A 13,418-nucleotide genomic window follows, 5' to 3' on the forward strand; every position below is an offset into this window, starting at 1 on the left:
AAACTTGCCCTAAAAATATTTTACCAGAACTTTATCTGACCGGGATGGCAGGGCAATTTTAAAAAATGAGATTTAATTATAAGATATAGAACCCTGATGCTCCCCAACATTTTACCACCATATCAATAGGGTCCCAATATAACAACAATAGATTATAACTGAAAAAGCTGTAAGACAGCCTATTTATGAAGACTTTTAAGGGTAATCCTAAGAAAGGGGAAGAGAACAGATAAAACCAACTAGAAGACACAAAGCCTCTGTCAGCTACAGCTAGGGTAAACATTAAATGCAACCCACTTCCAGCTAGATTAACATAAGATCTCACACCAAAATCCTCACCACTCAGTTTCTATTTTCTAATATACCACATCCAGCTTTCAACAGAAAATTGCAAAGCATGCTAAAAGGTAAGAGAAAACACATTCTAAATAGAGACAAAGCAAACATCAGACCAGCCTCAGATATGGTGATTCTGGAATTATCAGAGAGAGAACTTAAAACACCTATCAGTAATATGTTAAGGGCTCTCATGGAAAAAGCTGACAGCATGTTAAGAAGGTAAATGGAAGCAGAGAGATGGAAACTCTAAGAGAGAATGAAGAGGAAATTCTTGAAATCAAAAGCACAGAATGAAGAGTGCTGTGATGGGCTCATCAGTTGACTGGAAGTGACTGAAGAAAGAATCAGTGATCTTGAAGACACATCAATAGAAACTTCCCAAGCTGAAAGGTAAAGAAAAAAAAAAAAAGAACATAATACCCTGGAACTCTGGGACAATTACAAAAGATGTGTACTGGGGATCCTAAAATAACAAGAAAGAAAGGAACAGAATATTGGAACAATGGCTGAAATCCACAGGTATAGGAATCTCAGGGAACATAAAGCAGTATAAATATCAAAAGCTAAACACCTAGGCATATCATATTCAAACTACAGAAAACCAAAGACAAAAAGACCATCTTCAGAGAAACCAGAGGCTATTAGAAAGCAACTTGCCTAAAGAGTAACAAGGATAAAGATTATATCAGATTTCTCGTCAGAAACCTTGCAAGCAGACAGAGTGTAGCCAAGTGTTGTGTAGCAAAGCGAAGCAAGAAAAAACCCCCAGCAACTTAGAATCCTGTATTAGGTGAAATCATCTTTTCAACATGAAGGAGAAATAAAACCTTTCTCAGACAAACAAAACCCAAGGGAATTTGTTACCAGTAGACCTGCCTTGCAGGAACTAGTAAAAGATAAGAAAGATAAGATACAGGTCAGAAACTCCCATGTATGTAAGGGAAGGAATAATGACAGAAAAATAAAATATTTTATTATTCTTATTTTTAACTGATCTAGTAGATTATTCAAAATAATAATATCAACGATGTATTGGGTGATTTTTGCTTATAGAAAAAAATGAGATGAATGACAGCAAGGATAGGAGGGAGGAATTGGGAATGTACGGTGCAGTGTTATTTGAAAGCAGATGCAGCTTAGCCACAATTATGTATTTCAAGCTCTAAGGAAATCACCAAATAAAAGTTTTTAAAGAGGTACAATTGATACACTAAGAAGATAGAGAACATGGAATCATATAATGGTCAATTAAGTACAGAGAAGCTACAAAATGAAGGTAAATTAAAAAAAAATAATAATAAAGAGTAAGTACAGGATTAGAAAACAGTTACACACACATGGTGGTAATAATCTAATGATATCAATAACCACTTCAAATGTGAATGGTCCAATACACTAATTATAATAGACTGTCAGAGTCGATTTAAAAAAAGACCCACTATATGTTGCCTATAAGAAAACTATTTTAAAAATAAAGACACAGGGCACCTGGGTGGCTCAGTGGGTTAAAGCCTCTGCCTTGGGCTCAGGTCATGATCCCAGGGTCCTGGGATCAAGTCCTACGTTGGGCTCTCTGCTCAGCAGGGAGCCTGCTTCTCTGTCTCTCTCTGCCTACTTGTGATCTCTGTCAAATAAATAAATAAAATCTTAAAAAAAAAAAAAAAAGACACAGATAGAGGCACCTGGTGGCTTAGTTGGTTAAGTGTCTGCCTTCCGCTCGGGTCATGATCCCAGGATCCTGGGATAGAGCCCCAAGTCGGGTTCTCTGCTGAGAAGGGAGCCTGCTTCTCTCCCTCAACCCCTCCCCTGGCTCATGCTTACTCTTTCTTCTCTCTCAAACAAATAAATAAAAATCTTCAAAAAAATAAATAAATAAAGACACAAATAGATTAAAAGTAAAGGGGTGGAGAAAGACATAACACACAAATACTAGGTAATTACAAATTAATACCCAAATGGGAAACTATCATATACCCATTAGAATGTTCAAAATCTAAAAACTGAAACTGAAAATACTAAGTGCTGGTGAGTATGTGGAGCAACAAGAACCCTGATCCTCAGCTGGAGGGTGTGCATAATGGTGCAGCTACTTTGGAAGACAGTTTGGCAATTTCTTACAGAACTAAACATAGTCTTACTATAAGATCTAGCTGTCACAGTCCTATGAATTTACCTAACTGAGTTCAATACTTACATCCACATAAAACATACATGGGAAGGTTTACGGTAGACTTATCCATACTTGGTAAAACTTGGAAGGAGCCAGGATGTCTTTCAATAGGTAAATGGATGAACACACTGTAGTTCCTTTAAACAACACAATTATTACTTAGCAATGAAAGAGTGAGCGTCCAAGCCACAAAAAGACATGGAGGAATCTTAAATGCATATTGTCAAGTGAAGGAGGCCAGTCTGGAAGGCTACGTACATTATACCATATGATTCAAACTATATGACATGGTACAGAAAGCAAGACTATAGAGACAGTAAAATACCAGTGGTTAACAGGGGTTGGTCAGGGGGAGGGATCAATCGATGGGGCAGAAAGGAGTTTTAGGGCAGTAAAACTATTGCATTATATTGTAATGATGGACACATGTCATGATATTACTCTTGTGTCAAAATCTATAGAACTTTGTAAAACTAAGAACAACTTTAATGTAAATTATGTACTACATTAATAAGAATGTATCTAGTGGTTCATTGAGTATACCAAATGTACCACACTAAAGCAAGATATAAGTAAGAGCAAAGACTGGGCTGGGGGTGGGGGGTGGATGGAGAATGATCTGGAAGCCCTGTACTATCTGCTCAGTTTTTCTGTAAATCGAAAACCATTCTAAAAATTAAAGTCTCATAATTTAAAAATAAAGTCAAGGGCAGAAATTAAAACTCAGTTTGGCCCCAGTGAGCACAAAGCATCAATTAGTGTTCCTCCTATGTTAGATGACAGAAACAAGTCTGCTGCTATTTTGGGACACAGTATTTGGCTCTGAAATGCCAGAGAAATAGAAAACTGACAAAACCCTTTATTCCAGTGTTGACATTAGTACTGCAAGTTGTACAAAGCTTAAAAAGAAGGCTTGTCACTTTCTCCCCAGTTACTTGTTTAATCAATAAATGTGGCAGAACGTTAGACCTTAAAGACCTTCCACAACAATAAGAGATAGAGTTTTAACTTGATAAAAAGAAATGAAACTGAACTCCTTCTCAACTAGAAACATACAACTAACTACATACTCCCTAAATCCTAGGTATGACCCTAAGCTCATTACAGCAATACTTCATCGAATTCCTAAAACAACTGTATGAACCAAATGCAATAATTATTCCCGTTTTGTAGATGACTGAGTCATAGGCTGAGGAGGTTCAGTACATTTCCTAAGACTGAGGATCCAGACTTCAAACTGGTAGGTGGATTCAAAGCCTGTTGCTACTGTGCCACATTGCTTCTTAATTCTGGGAAAACTGGTGTAATTTTATCCCCCAAAGATTATTCTAATGATTTTAAGCAAGAGTGACTATAACAGTAGAACTAAGAGTACTAAGACAGGTAAAAATCCTCCAGTTTTTTTTTTTAGTCTGGAATAATATTCAGAGTGATATTTTTACAAGCGTAAGTGTTCTTTTCATGTTATCTGTATAGAAACATGTGCGCATGCCCATGCGTTCGTGTGAGCACGTGTTTGTGTATCATGAGAAAAACACAGAATTAGAGAGACAGAGGAAAGAAGAAAGAGAGATTTTAAAACATAAGGTAAAGGTGGGGGGCGGTGCTGGGAGGCTCACTGGGTTAAGGGACTGCTTTCAGCTCACGTCATGATCCCAGGCTCCTTGCTTGAGGTGAATCTGCTTCTCTCTCTCCCCCCAGCTCAGTGCTCTCTCTCTCTCTCTCTTTCTAATAAATAAATAAAATCTTAGAAAAAGAAAAAAGATTAAAAAAACCCTCCTCGTATTAATTCTGGATTATACTAACGTGAATAGGTCACTAAGGTACCAGAACATAACTTCTAACTGTTATTCTGGGGGAGATTTATAAAGCTATCTGTCTCACCTCTGCCTTCTCTCCAATTTACTCAGTGTGGAAAATGACACTGGCCTTCCAAAACCTTAACTTATGTTTGGACCTCTTCCATAAGAGTCTGACTCTAGTGTTGCTGACCATTTAAGATGAATATTTCAGCGGGGCTGGAACAGTCGGCTTGGCCTGAGCCAAGCTTTCTATGGCTTGCATGCTTTAAGAGGTTAATCTAGCCCGCCAGTTCACTTTGTTTAAAAGTATTAAATGGAAAGACTGTAACATTCAAAGAAAGGCAAAGCTCACTAGGTAAGACCCCAATAATATAATGGAGCATAAAACCTCTAGAGCTTTTTACCATAACATTTTATGAAACATATGTACACACTCACTGGAACAGAATCCAATTCAAATGGTTCTGCAGGTCAATTCAAAGTCAGCACATATGCAGTATCTTTGGGGAAAATATGCATTATTTCAAAAGTGCCTGGACCTAGCTGCTTCCTTTATTTTATAGTTTGTTATCAGTCTAGAAATATACTGTATTAGGGGGATAAAAGGTCACCTACCACAGTATAATATAATTTGGCGCCAAAACAAAAAGTTCAATAATGTAGTACAAATTTCAGTATCAACAAATCTTTGTGTTGCGGAACAAACAGAAGGTAATTCTAAAAGGAAGTGCTAATTTTAAGTGTGGGTGATAAATATAAAAATTGAAAACAATGATTTCATTCTCAACTTCACAACTAATTATGAAATCCTTCAATGTGCACTGTGAAAGGAGCAAGAGAATCTCAATTCCTACATTTAAAAGAAAAATGAATTAGGAATGGGCCTGATTAGAGCCACCGATTTTGTATTATTCTGATGTTTCCTAAAAGCTAGGCGCAACCCTGATCCTCCTAAGGGGAAGGAAGTAAAGGTCCACTTTGCATGACAAAGGTCAGATTTCTGCAGACAAATGAGACCTCTTTGATTGACTGTTCCTAGGTTATCACTGGCTGGCTGGGTCCTAGGAGGTCAAGAGAGGTTCCAAACTGTGCTCACTGCTTAAGGGAGACACCCCTGGGGCCACTTTAATCATTTTAAGATCATTACAACTTTTCTTATTCTGGTTCCAGCTCTACTCCCTTAAATCTTGCTAATGCATACTGGCAATTCAGTCCTGATGTAGATTAAAAAGAAATTGGAAGTATTCAGTACTATGTGCAGATGGATCCAAAGAGAATCCACTCATTTAATAACTTCTTTTAATTCTAAGATTGAGTTCAGTGAAATTCAAGTAGACCACAGAGGGTGATAATAAGGCCCCAGTAGGAAAAGCTGACTCTGTTACAGCTGTCCTGGTATTTACACTATGTCATCGATGCCACTGCTCCAGATTTCATTTTATACAAGGTAGCTTAATGCAAAAAATATCTTCGCTTCCCCAATCATTATGTATCTTTAATTGTAATTATTATAATGTTTTACTTTTTTGTAATAGCTATTAAGTGATAAACACACAAGAAACGCTGCAATAAAAATCATCACTTGACTGCATGCATTTCAGTGCTCTTCTACTTAGTGCAAATATATGTCTAAACTTTCTCAGTGGACTGGAAGTATATCAAATGGACCATATTGATAAAAGTAAGAAGAGTTCTGTTCTGCCTATTTGTAATTAATGAAGGATATCTCTTAAGTACTTTAGATAATGTGTACAAAACATCTGTATTTAATTATATCGTCCTTCTCTTAGATGATGGGAATTGAATTAAGAAATATTTTGAAACCCCTATGCAGATATAAAGGTATTAATGGCTGTTCAAAAGAACTTCCTTGGTACAATGCTTGAAGAGTTCAGTTTTATAAATCAATGGCCTGACGCTTCATTAATATCAGATTTTCAATTTTACAAAGGGAATAACCTTAAAATATTAGGCTGATACAGAAAATAGAACATGAGCAAAGACAAGGGCTGGATCTTTTCACTACTACTATGTATCACACAGACACAGAAAATGCCTTTTCTATTAGTGCAGATCTGAATAAAATTTTGTAACGTATATAGTGGACAGCGTTTCTCTTTGAATTCTGTTGTGGACTGAGATTTTTTACAAGAATAAATTAACAGCTCGCTAGTCATTCCTTACAGAGAAAAAAAAAAAATCCTAAACTGTTCTCATGGAAACTGGGACACAGAGTATGGGTTTTCAGTACTTGTTCTTAAGTATTGAAAAAGATCAGATTTTCTTTCTGGATGCTTTACTGGTTCCAAATGCCACTTCTTTTCAAAGTCAGTGTCAGCTCTGCAGTCAGTTTTCAGTCTCCCAGTGGTAAGAATATATTCAAAGGCTGTGTGCACAGCAGGGTAGAAGTCTTTCTCCATGAATGTAACTATATCACTCATCAGTAACCTCCTGCCATAAGGGGACTTATGTTTTCTTTCCTTTTAGTGACTCCTCAGGCCCTTGAATGCCAGTCACTGCCCTGAGACCTGGGGCAATAGTCACATAATCTCTGTCAATAGTTCCTACATAAGCCACTGGTGCAACTAAATGTCAAGACAGCAGATCAAAGTCGGCACATTCTAAAACTCATGTCCTTTATGGATCAATTTTCATAAACTATACTCTGTGTTTTAGAAATACATGGAAGCTCATTCTTTGCTTTCTTCCTTTTAACCCAGACAAGTTTATTTACATGAAAGGCAATCTGATTTGTACATAACAGTGTGAAATGCTAATGCAATACATAAATCTTATTCTCCTCTTTGCATAGCCCTCTGGAGGTATTTTACTTCTTGGAAGTATTTTATTATACCTATTGTCTTATAATAGAAATGCAAAACTCCTTGGGCTATAAAAATAAGAAGGCAAAGACTGGTTTGCAATACTTCACCATCCTACCCCAGTGCCTGGTACAAAAGAAGGTAGGTAGTACGCTCCTACTTATGATGGATTTTATTTTTAAATCTTCATTATGCTAAGGTAAATTATGACAGACAATAGCTTTAGCGTGTGTTTTACAATCTATATCTATTTTTGTTATTCATGATTGCTTGGGAAAATGAATATAATTATTAGAAAGCATTTTTGCTCTGTAGGATTCAAATACAAACTACATAGATCTAGTCTTAAGTAAACCTGAGTAAACTACAATGGACCAAACTATCTTCTCTGAATATCTTTTCAGATAGTTCTAGATACAAAGATTTTAAAATTTGCTTATTTTCCTTAAAAAAAAAAACTGTACTTGGAAAACACAAGATTTAGAACAGAATGCACAGCAATAGTATTTATGCTTATATCTACCTGAACTTTAGATATATTTATTACAGAGGTAAGAGCATGCAACACATTAAATATTCATGTATCAGGGGTCTGAAAATGGAGAAGATGAGCAAACAAATACTAGCCTTAGAGCCAGAAGGTGGTTTACTAAACTCCAAATAGAAGCTTCATTGTCTCAGTTGCCCTAAGCAAATTTTTATATAATTACATGAGATCATTAGGTACAAAGCATCACTCTGAGTTCTCCTGTAATCTGTGAGACATTAGGCAAGTCACTTACTCAGAAGGTAGCCTTGGTCTTATCTGTTTCACCACTTAAAACAATTAAAATTTACAAGTGCTAAAATGTGTAAGAAAAAGAAAGTTTATTATTCCTATTTTTGCAGTAAATGGCTGAGGCCAAAGGAAAATTTAGATAAATGGGGGAAATTACAGAGGTCCTCATTAGTGGAGAAGATTTAAATTTTTGGAGAAATTGAATATTTATCTTCCTTAATTCTACTCTTTGTTGGCTTTGTTTTCTAATTCCACTCTTTGTTGGATTTGTTTAAAATCCAAATACAGTGGACTTTTAAATTAGAAAAGTTACTTTGATTATATCCTGAATCAACTGGTGTTGAAATCGGGGGTGTACGTGTCTGCATGCACATGTGTGTTTGTGCTAAGGGGAGGGGTGGAGGGGGCAGAAGAGCTGTGATGCAAATCCTTTGGCTTTCCTCTAGAGGATGGCCCAACAAAACTACAGGTACATTATGGAAAAGCAAGTGGAGTCTTGCTAAACCAACTTACCAGTTTTTCGAAGGGGGAAATCATCCTTCGTGTCCTGTGCTCCTGGTAATGTGTATTTGTAGGATGGAGATGTTCCACTCAGGGGTGGAGAGCTTTGATCCAGTGACGTGTGGTGGGCAGCCCTACCAAAGAAAAAGAGACTTCACCATTTGCTCTGGAGTTTTTCCTGCATGTTGGTCAGCAATAATGAGTTGCACATGCTGTACACGTGTCTCAGCTGCCTTTATGTTCTTTCTGTCCAGTGTGTGCAATCACAGCCTCACAGAACCACGTTCATTTCAGCAGTTCATTTCAGAATGTTGCAGGAACCCCAAGAATGACCACTGTGTGTCCGGTCACTCACTTGTACAGACCTTGCCTCACTAACAGAGAATTCACCGAGAGCCCAAGTTTGGATCATCTGAGATCACTGTGGATTTCTCTTAGGTGCCACACTTACGGAAAATTCACCACCCAAATCCTTTTTAGTCAACAGGGTAGAATAGCCAGAGTAGAAGTAAACATATATAAGAGACTTCATTTGCAAAAATTGTTAGGTAATACACAGAAGTACAAGAAGGTGCTTTTCTACCATAGCGAAACTACCTTTATCACAGTCACAGATCCCCTGGCTTGAACAGCACTTCCAAGGTAAAGGCTGGCAATCACGTATTTCCCCAACATGAAACTAGTTTTTAAAAATGTTTCCTCTCCCCTACATAAATATAGTGAAAGAGGTGGAGCTGTACTCCTGGGGAGGAGTCTTCAGAACTGAAAGTCAATTATCCAGTGGACGTGAACACCCACAACTATGATATGTGAAGAAAACAACCAACAGGGAACCAAGTTGTGAACACCCACAACTATAATATGTGAAGAAAACAACCAACAGAATCACCAGCGTGGTGATTCTACCAGTATCGTTTATCTGAATCACACATTCTCAAAAATTAACTTGTTTAAGGACACTTCATCTAGCCTTAACTGGAAAAAAAGTATTAAATTCAGATTCCATAAATTAATGATTTATGGTGTCTGGCGTTGGACCCTACTGAAGTTCAAGTCAGCACAAAAAAGGATTGCTAAGTAAATATTTAATATACCCAAGGGGAGAGCTGAAGAACTTTCAGCTGACATGCTGTTTGCCTCTAGTTAGTTGTTTCCCACTTAAAAAAGGTATTGCCTCTTCTTAAAATGAGCTTTAACCTACAAGGAATATGAATTAGTTAGAAATTATGTATGTAATTTTAGGTAACAAAGTGGTGTTTATTTCTAAATACTCTGTGATGTTAACTGAACATCTGAAAATTTTCTTCAGGGACTGGCTTCTCAAGTCAACTGACATGCCTGATAGAAATTACATAAACCATTAAAAAGTATTTATGCAGCACTCTGGAATCTGCCTTAGTCATTTTTTTTTTTTTTTTTTTTTTTTGCATGCTGAGAAGGGCAGATACTTATAAAACAGAAGTATAATAACTCTTTAACTAGAACTCCTGGGATGCTTACAGTTTCAGTATAGAGCAATCAAGTATATATTCCCTTATCTTTGATGAGCTGAAGAATCAAAAAAGTGTAAGTCTAAAACCTGATGGTCATTCAGTAAACATATAAAATGAGAGAAATGAAACTACTGTCTATTATCCAAACATTTGCTTATCAGTGTTTGTCCTGATTTTTAAAAACACCACATTGTTTCTATTTTCCTGAGAGGAGAACGGTGTATCCCATCGTTCTCTTCACTGGACCTGGGGAAACACGGTTCCGGGCATCCGTAACAGCAGTGTCTGATGTTGTCAGCTGGTGTGTGAGAGAAGTCAGTGTGTTCAGCTCACAGTGTGACAAGAGAAGAAGTCAGATGGTCAGGGGTAAACTTGTCACGAAGACTCCGCTTTACTTCCTTGCCTCCGTTCTCTTTCTCTTCCCTCCCTTGTCTTCCTGCTTTTTTTTTTTTTTTTTTTTTTTTTTAAAGTCGAAAAGCTTCTGGTCTTTTAAAAATAGCTCAGATCTCCACCTTCTATCGAGCCAAGTAAAATAAAGTCTCAACCTGCCAAATCTTCAGAAATTATTGTAAAGATATCAGATGCACCATCTGAGAATAGAAAAATGCAAAATAGGAACTAATTTCTATGCCCCACCCCACATTTCTGTTACTCATTCACCAAAAAACATTATCTACTTCCTTGCCCTCAAGATGATACTTGTAACATTTATTAAGCAGTGCTCTCTGTTGCATACTTGACTGTATTATTTCATAAGACCTTTCTAGCAACCCTAGAGGGCAGGTACTATCATGACCTTCTCACTGAGAAGGATGAGAATTCAAGGAGCTTGTCCACCGCCACAGAACTGAGAACTGGCAGACCCCAGTCCAATGCCCAGGCTGGCGGAGCAAAGAACCTGTGTTCTTGACCCCTGGGAAGGAAAAAGATTAAACACTGAACATACGTGTACCAGAGCTTGGGATGGCGGCTCACGGAATGATTTTTTCCATTTGTTGGAGTGTCTTTTGTTGCTGATTTACTCAACAGGAATTCTTGAAGCTTCTGCTTTACTTCTGTACTTGCCACTGCCCCTGAAACACACACATACAGAAACAGATGTTGATGTGGGGCTTTGTCCTTCTGTATCTCTGAAGTATTTAGCAAAAATTAAGAAGTAACACCACTGGTCACTGCATATGAAGCTTTCCTATTAAAAGAAGAAACCAGAGTCTAAACAGGCTTTTGAAAATGGCATAGGTAATGTTTTGTAACTACTGCTCAAACCGCCAATTTTCAAAGGACCTTGGATGATTTCTTTAATTGCTTCTGCAGAAGGGGGAGTCCCAAAATTAAGAATAATTTTTTCCCGAGGTAAAAAAAAAAAAAAAAGAGGAATAAAACACTGCATTTTAAAATTAAGAGTCTTAGGGGACCACATAAATGATTGAACACAATACAATGATCTTCCTGAATTGCTAGTTTGAAAAACTCACATTTTAAAAAACTCTTTTGAGCATTAAACAAATAGATATCACTGACAGTTTCAGTTCTAGTCATCTGATCTTTAGTGCTACATCCTGATACTGAACTGACCTCAGACAAAGGGAATTATTTGGATCTGTCTCCCTCTTGTGGATAGTTTTTTTAAACAAATGTTCTGCCTTAAATCTTCCCTAAGTCTGGGGACTCAAAAACTAGATGGAGGCAAAGGCTTGACTTACAGAGCAATTATTACTTGAGCAGAAGGAAGGTACAGTGAGGAAATGTGGAAGTAAGTTTATTAATAAAACAATATGGCATGGCTAGATTGCTTTAGTAGAAACTCATTTTTAAGGTTCAAAACAACAGAAATCAGTATCTCTGCCAAACAATGCTCGGAGGACTTCCCTGAGACACTGCTGACCGAACGCAGAGAGATGGGATGTGAATGTCAAAAAAGTTTTAGACGGGGGTCCACAATTTATTCTTTAACTAAATGCAGACAGTTTTGACAAGTTTATTTTATTTTACTTTTGACAAGTTTAATTCCACTCCTTATCAGGCTTCACTCTGAATGACGACAAGCTAAACAGGAGGGGAGAGATGCATCTTTTACCCCTGGTGCCTCTTACTTTCTCGTCCTCTATCTTTGCCTCTGAGAGGAGGAAGCTGCTGTTCTCTGCGGTGCCTCTCTACTTCCTGTTCTTGCCTCTGCTGCTCCAGTTTCTGCTCCTTTTCTAGGAGTTCTTGTTGCTGTTTTATGGCTAGAAGTTCCTGTTGCAACTTGCGAGAAGAGAAAGACATGAGAGTGTGCAATTTCTTTAGGCTTCATTGTCATCACTGACCCAAATCAAACTGTTAGGAGCTTCTGGAACTTGTTTCTGTTTAATTTACATTTTTACTCACTTTTTGGTAAATTATTGAAATCTAAAGACAAACAACTAATTCCACAGACGGTCTTCATGTCATCAATCAGCAAGTTTTTAGGTAGCTTCATTAGCTGTGCCGCCCCACCAAAAGCCACTCCCAAACTTGCTCTAATCTTTATTTCCCTGAGTAGCTTCTCTTTGTAATTCTGAAATATAAGAAACAGGCAAAGGCAAGAATGGCCCAGAGGTCTGTTCTATCAAGTCCCTCCCATTATAAATAAACAACTGAAATCTTTATTTCTTATCCTGAGAAATGGTATGAAAATATCAAACCAAAGGAATGGTGAGAAATGAGTTAATTTAAGGGAAGTCTACCTGAAACAGAATAAATGTTAAAAATCAAAACCTGGGGCATCTGGGTAGCTCAGCTGTTAAGTGTCTGCCTTCGGCCCAGGTCATGATCCCCGGGTCCTGGGATCAATCAAGTCCCTAATCAGGCTCCCTGCTCAGTGGGGAGTCTGCTTCTCCCTCTGCTCTCTCCCTGATCATTTCTCTCTCTCGAATAAATAAGTAAAATCTTCCAAGAACAAACAAACAAACAAACAAACAAAAACTTCAGGGCGCCTCGGTGGCTCAGTGGGTTAAGCCTCTGCCTTCAGCGCAGGTCATGATCTCAGGGTCCTGGGATCGAGCCCTGCATTGGGCTCTGTGCTCAGCAGGGAGCCTGCTTCCCCTCTCTCTCTCTGTCAGCCTCTCTGCCTACTTGTGATCTCTCTTTCTGTAAAATAAATAAAAAAATCTTAAAAAAATTTTTTTTAAAAACCTTCAAAACCTTATAGAGAATGTTCTCGGATTAATGTATCTATACATTCATGGTAGGCATGTCTCTCAAAACAGCAGAAGCCTAGTTCATTCATCCAGCAGGCAAAAACCTTCCGATTAGAGATGGGTCAAAACAAAATCATTTCCATTAAAGTACTGTCAGGTCATCTGAACGCCTTGACTTTAGTTCCAAACAATAGGTAACGTGAACATGAAGGATTTTTAAATTTTTTTTTAAGTTGTTTTTTTTTTTTTTAATTTATTTGATAGAGACACAGCAAGAGAGGGAACACACGCAGGGGGAGTGGGAGAGGGAGAAGCAGGCTTCCCACCGGGCAGGGAGTCCGATGCAGGGCTTGAT

At 37.7% G+C, this 13,418-nt stretch overlaps 1 protein-coding gene across 10 annotated transcripts in view; it reads right to left on the bottom strand.

Annotated features, from left to right (window-relative positions):
* HDAC9 (histone deacetylase 9) overlaps positions 1-13,418 on the bottom strand; it is a 936,353-nt gene that overhangs the window by 433,149 nt on the left and 489,786 nt on the right. For 8 of the 10 annotated variants that reach the window (XR_009403815.1, XM_059396742.1, XM_059396748.1 and 5 more), the window contains 3 exons: positions 11,999-12,149; positions 10,852-10,978; positions 8,425-8,546 (listed from right to left, as the gene is read on the bottom strand). Coding sequence is in view for 9 of the 10 variants with exons in the window: in XM_059396742.1 (XP_059252725.1) it covers positions 8,425-8,546; positions 10,852-10,978; positions 11,999-12,149 (400 nt within the window). In the remaining variant the exon portion in view is untranslated. The remainder of the gene's footprint in view (positions 1-8,424; positions 8,547-10,851; positions 10,979-11,998; positions 12,150-13,418) is intronic. The other 2 variants (XM_059396749.1, XM_059396744.1) reach the window with 1 other exon arrangement.

This window comes from Mustela nigripes, chromosome 4 (genome assembly GCF_022355385.1).
Source record: "Mustela nigripes isolate SB6536 chromosome 4, MUSNIG.SB6536, whole genome shotgun sequence".
Classification (NCBI taxonomy): domain Eukaryota; kingdom Metazoa; phylum Chordata; class Mammalia; order Carnivora; family Mustelidae; genus Mustela; species Mustela nigripes.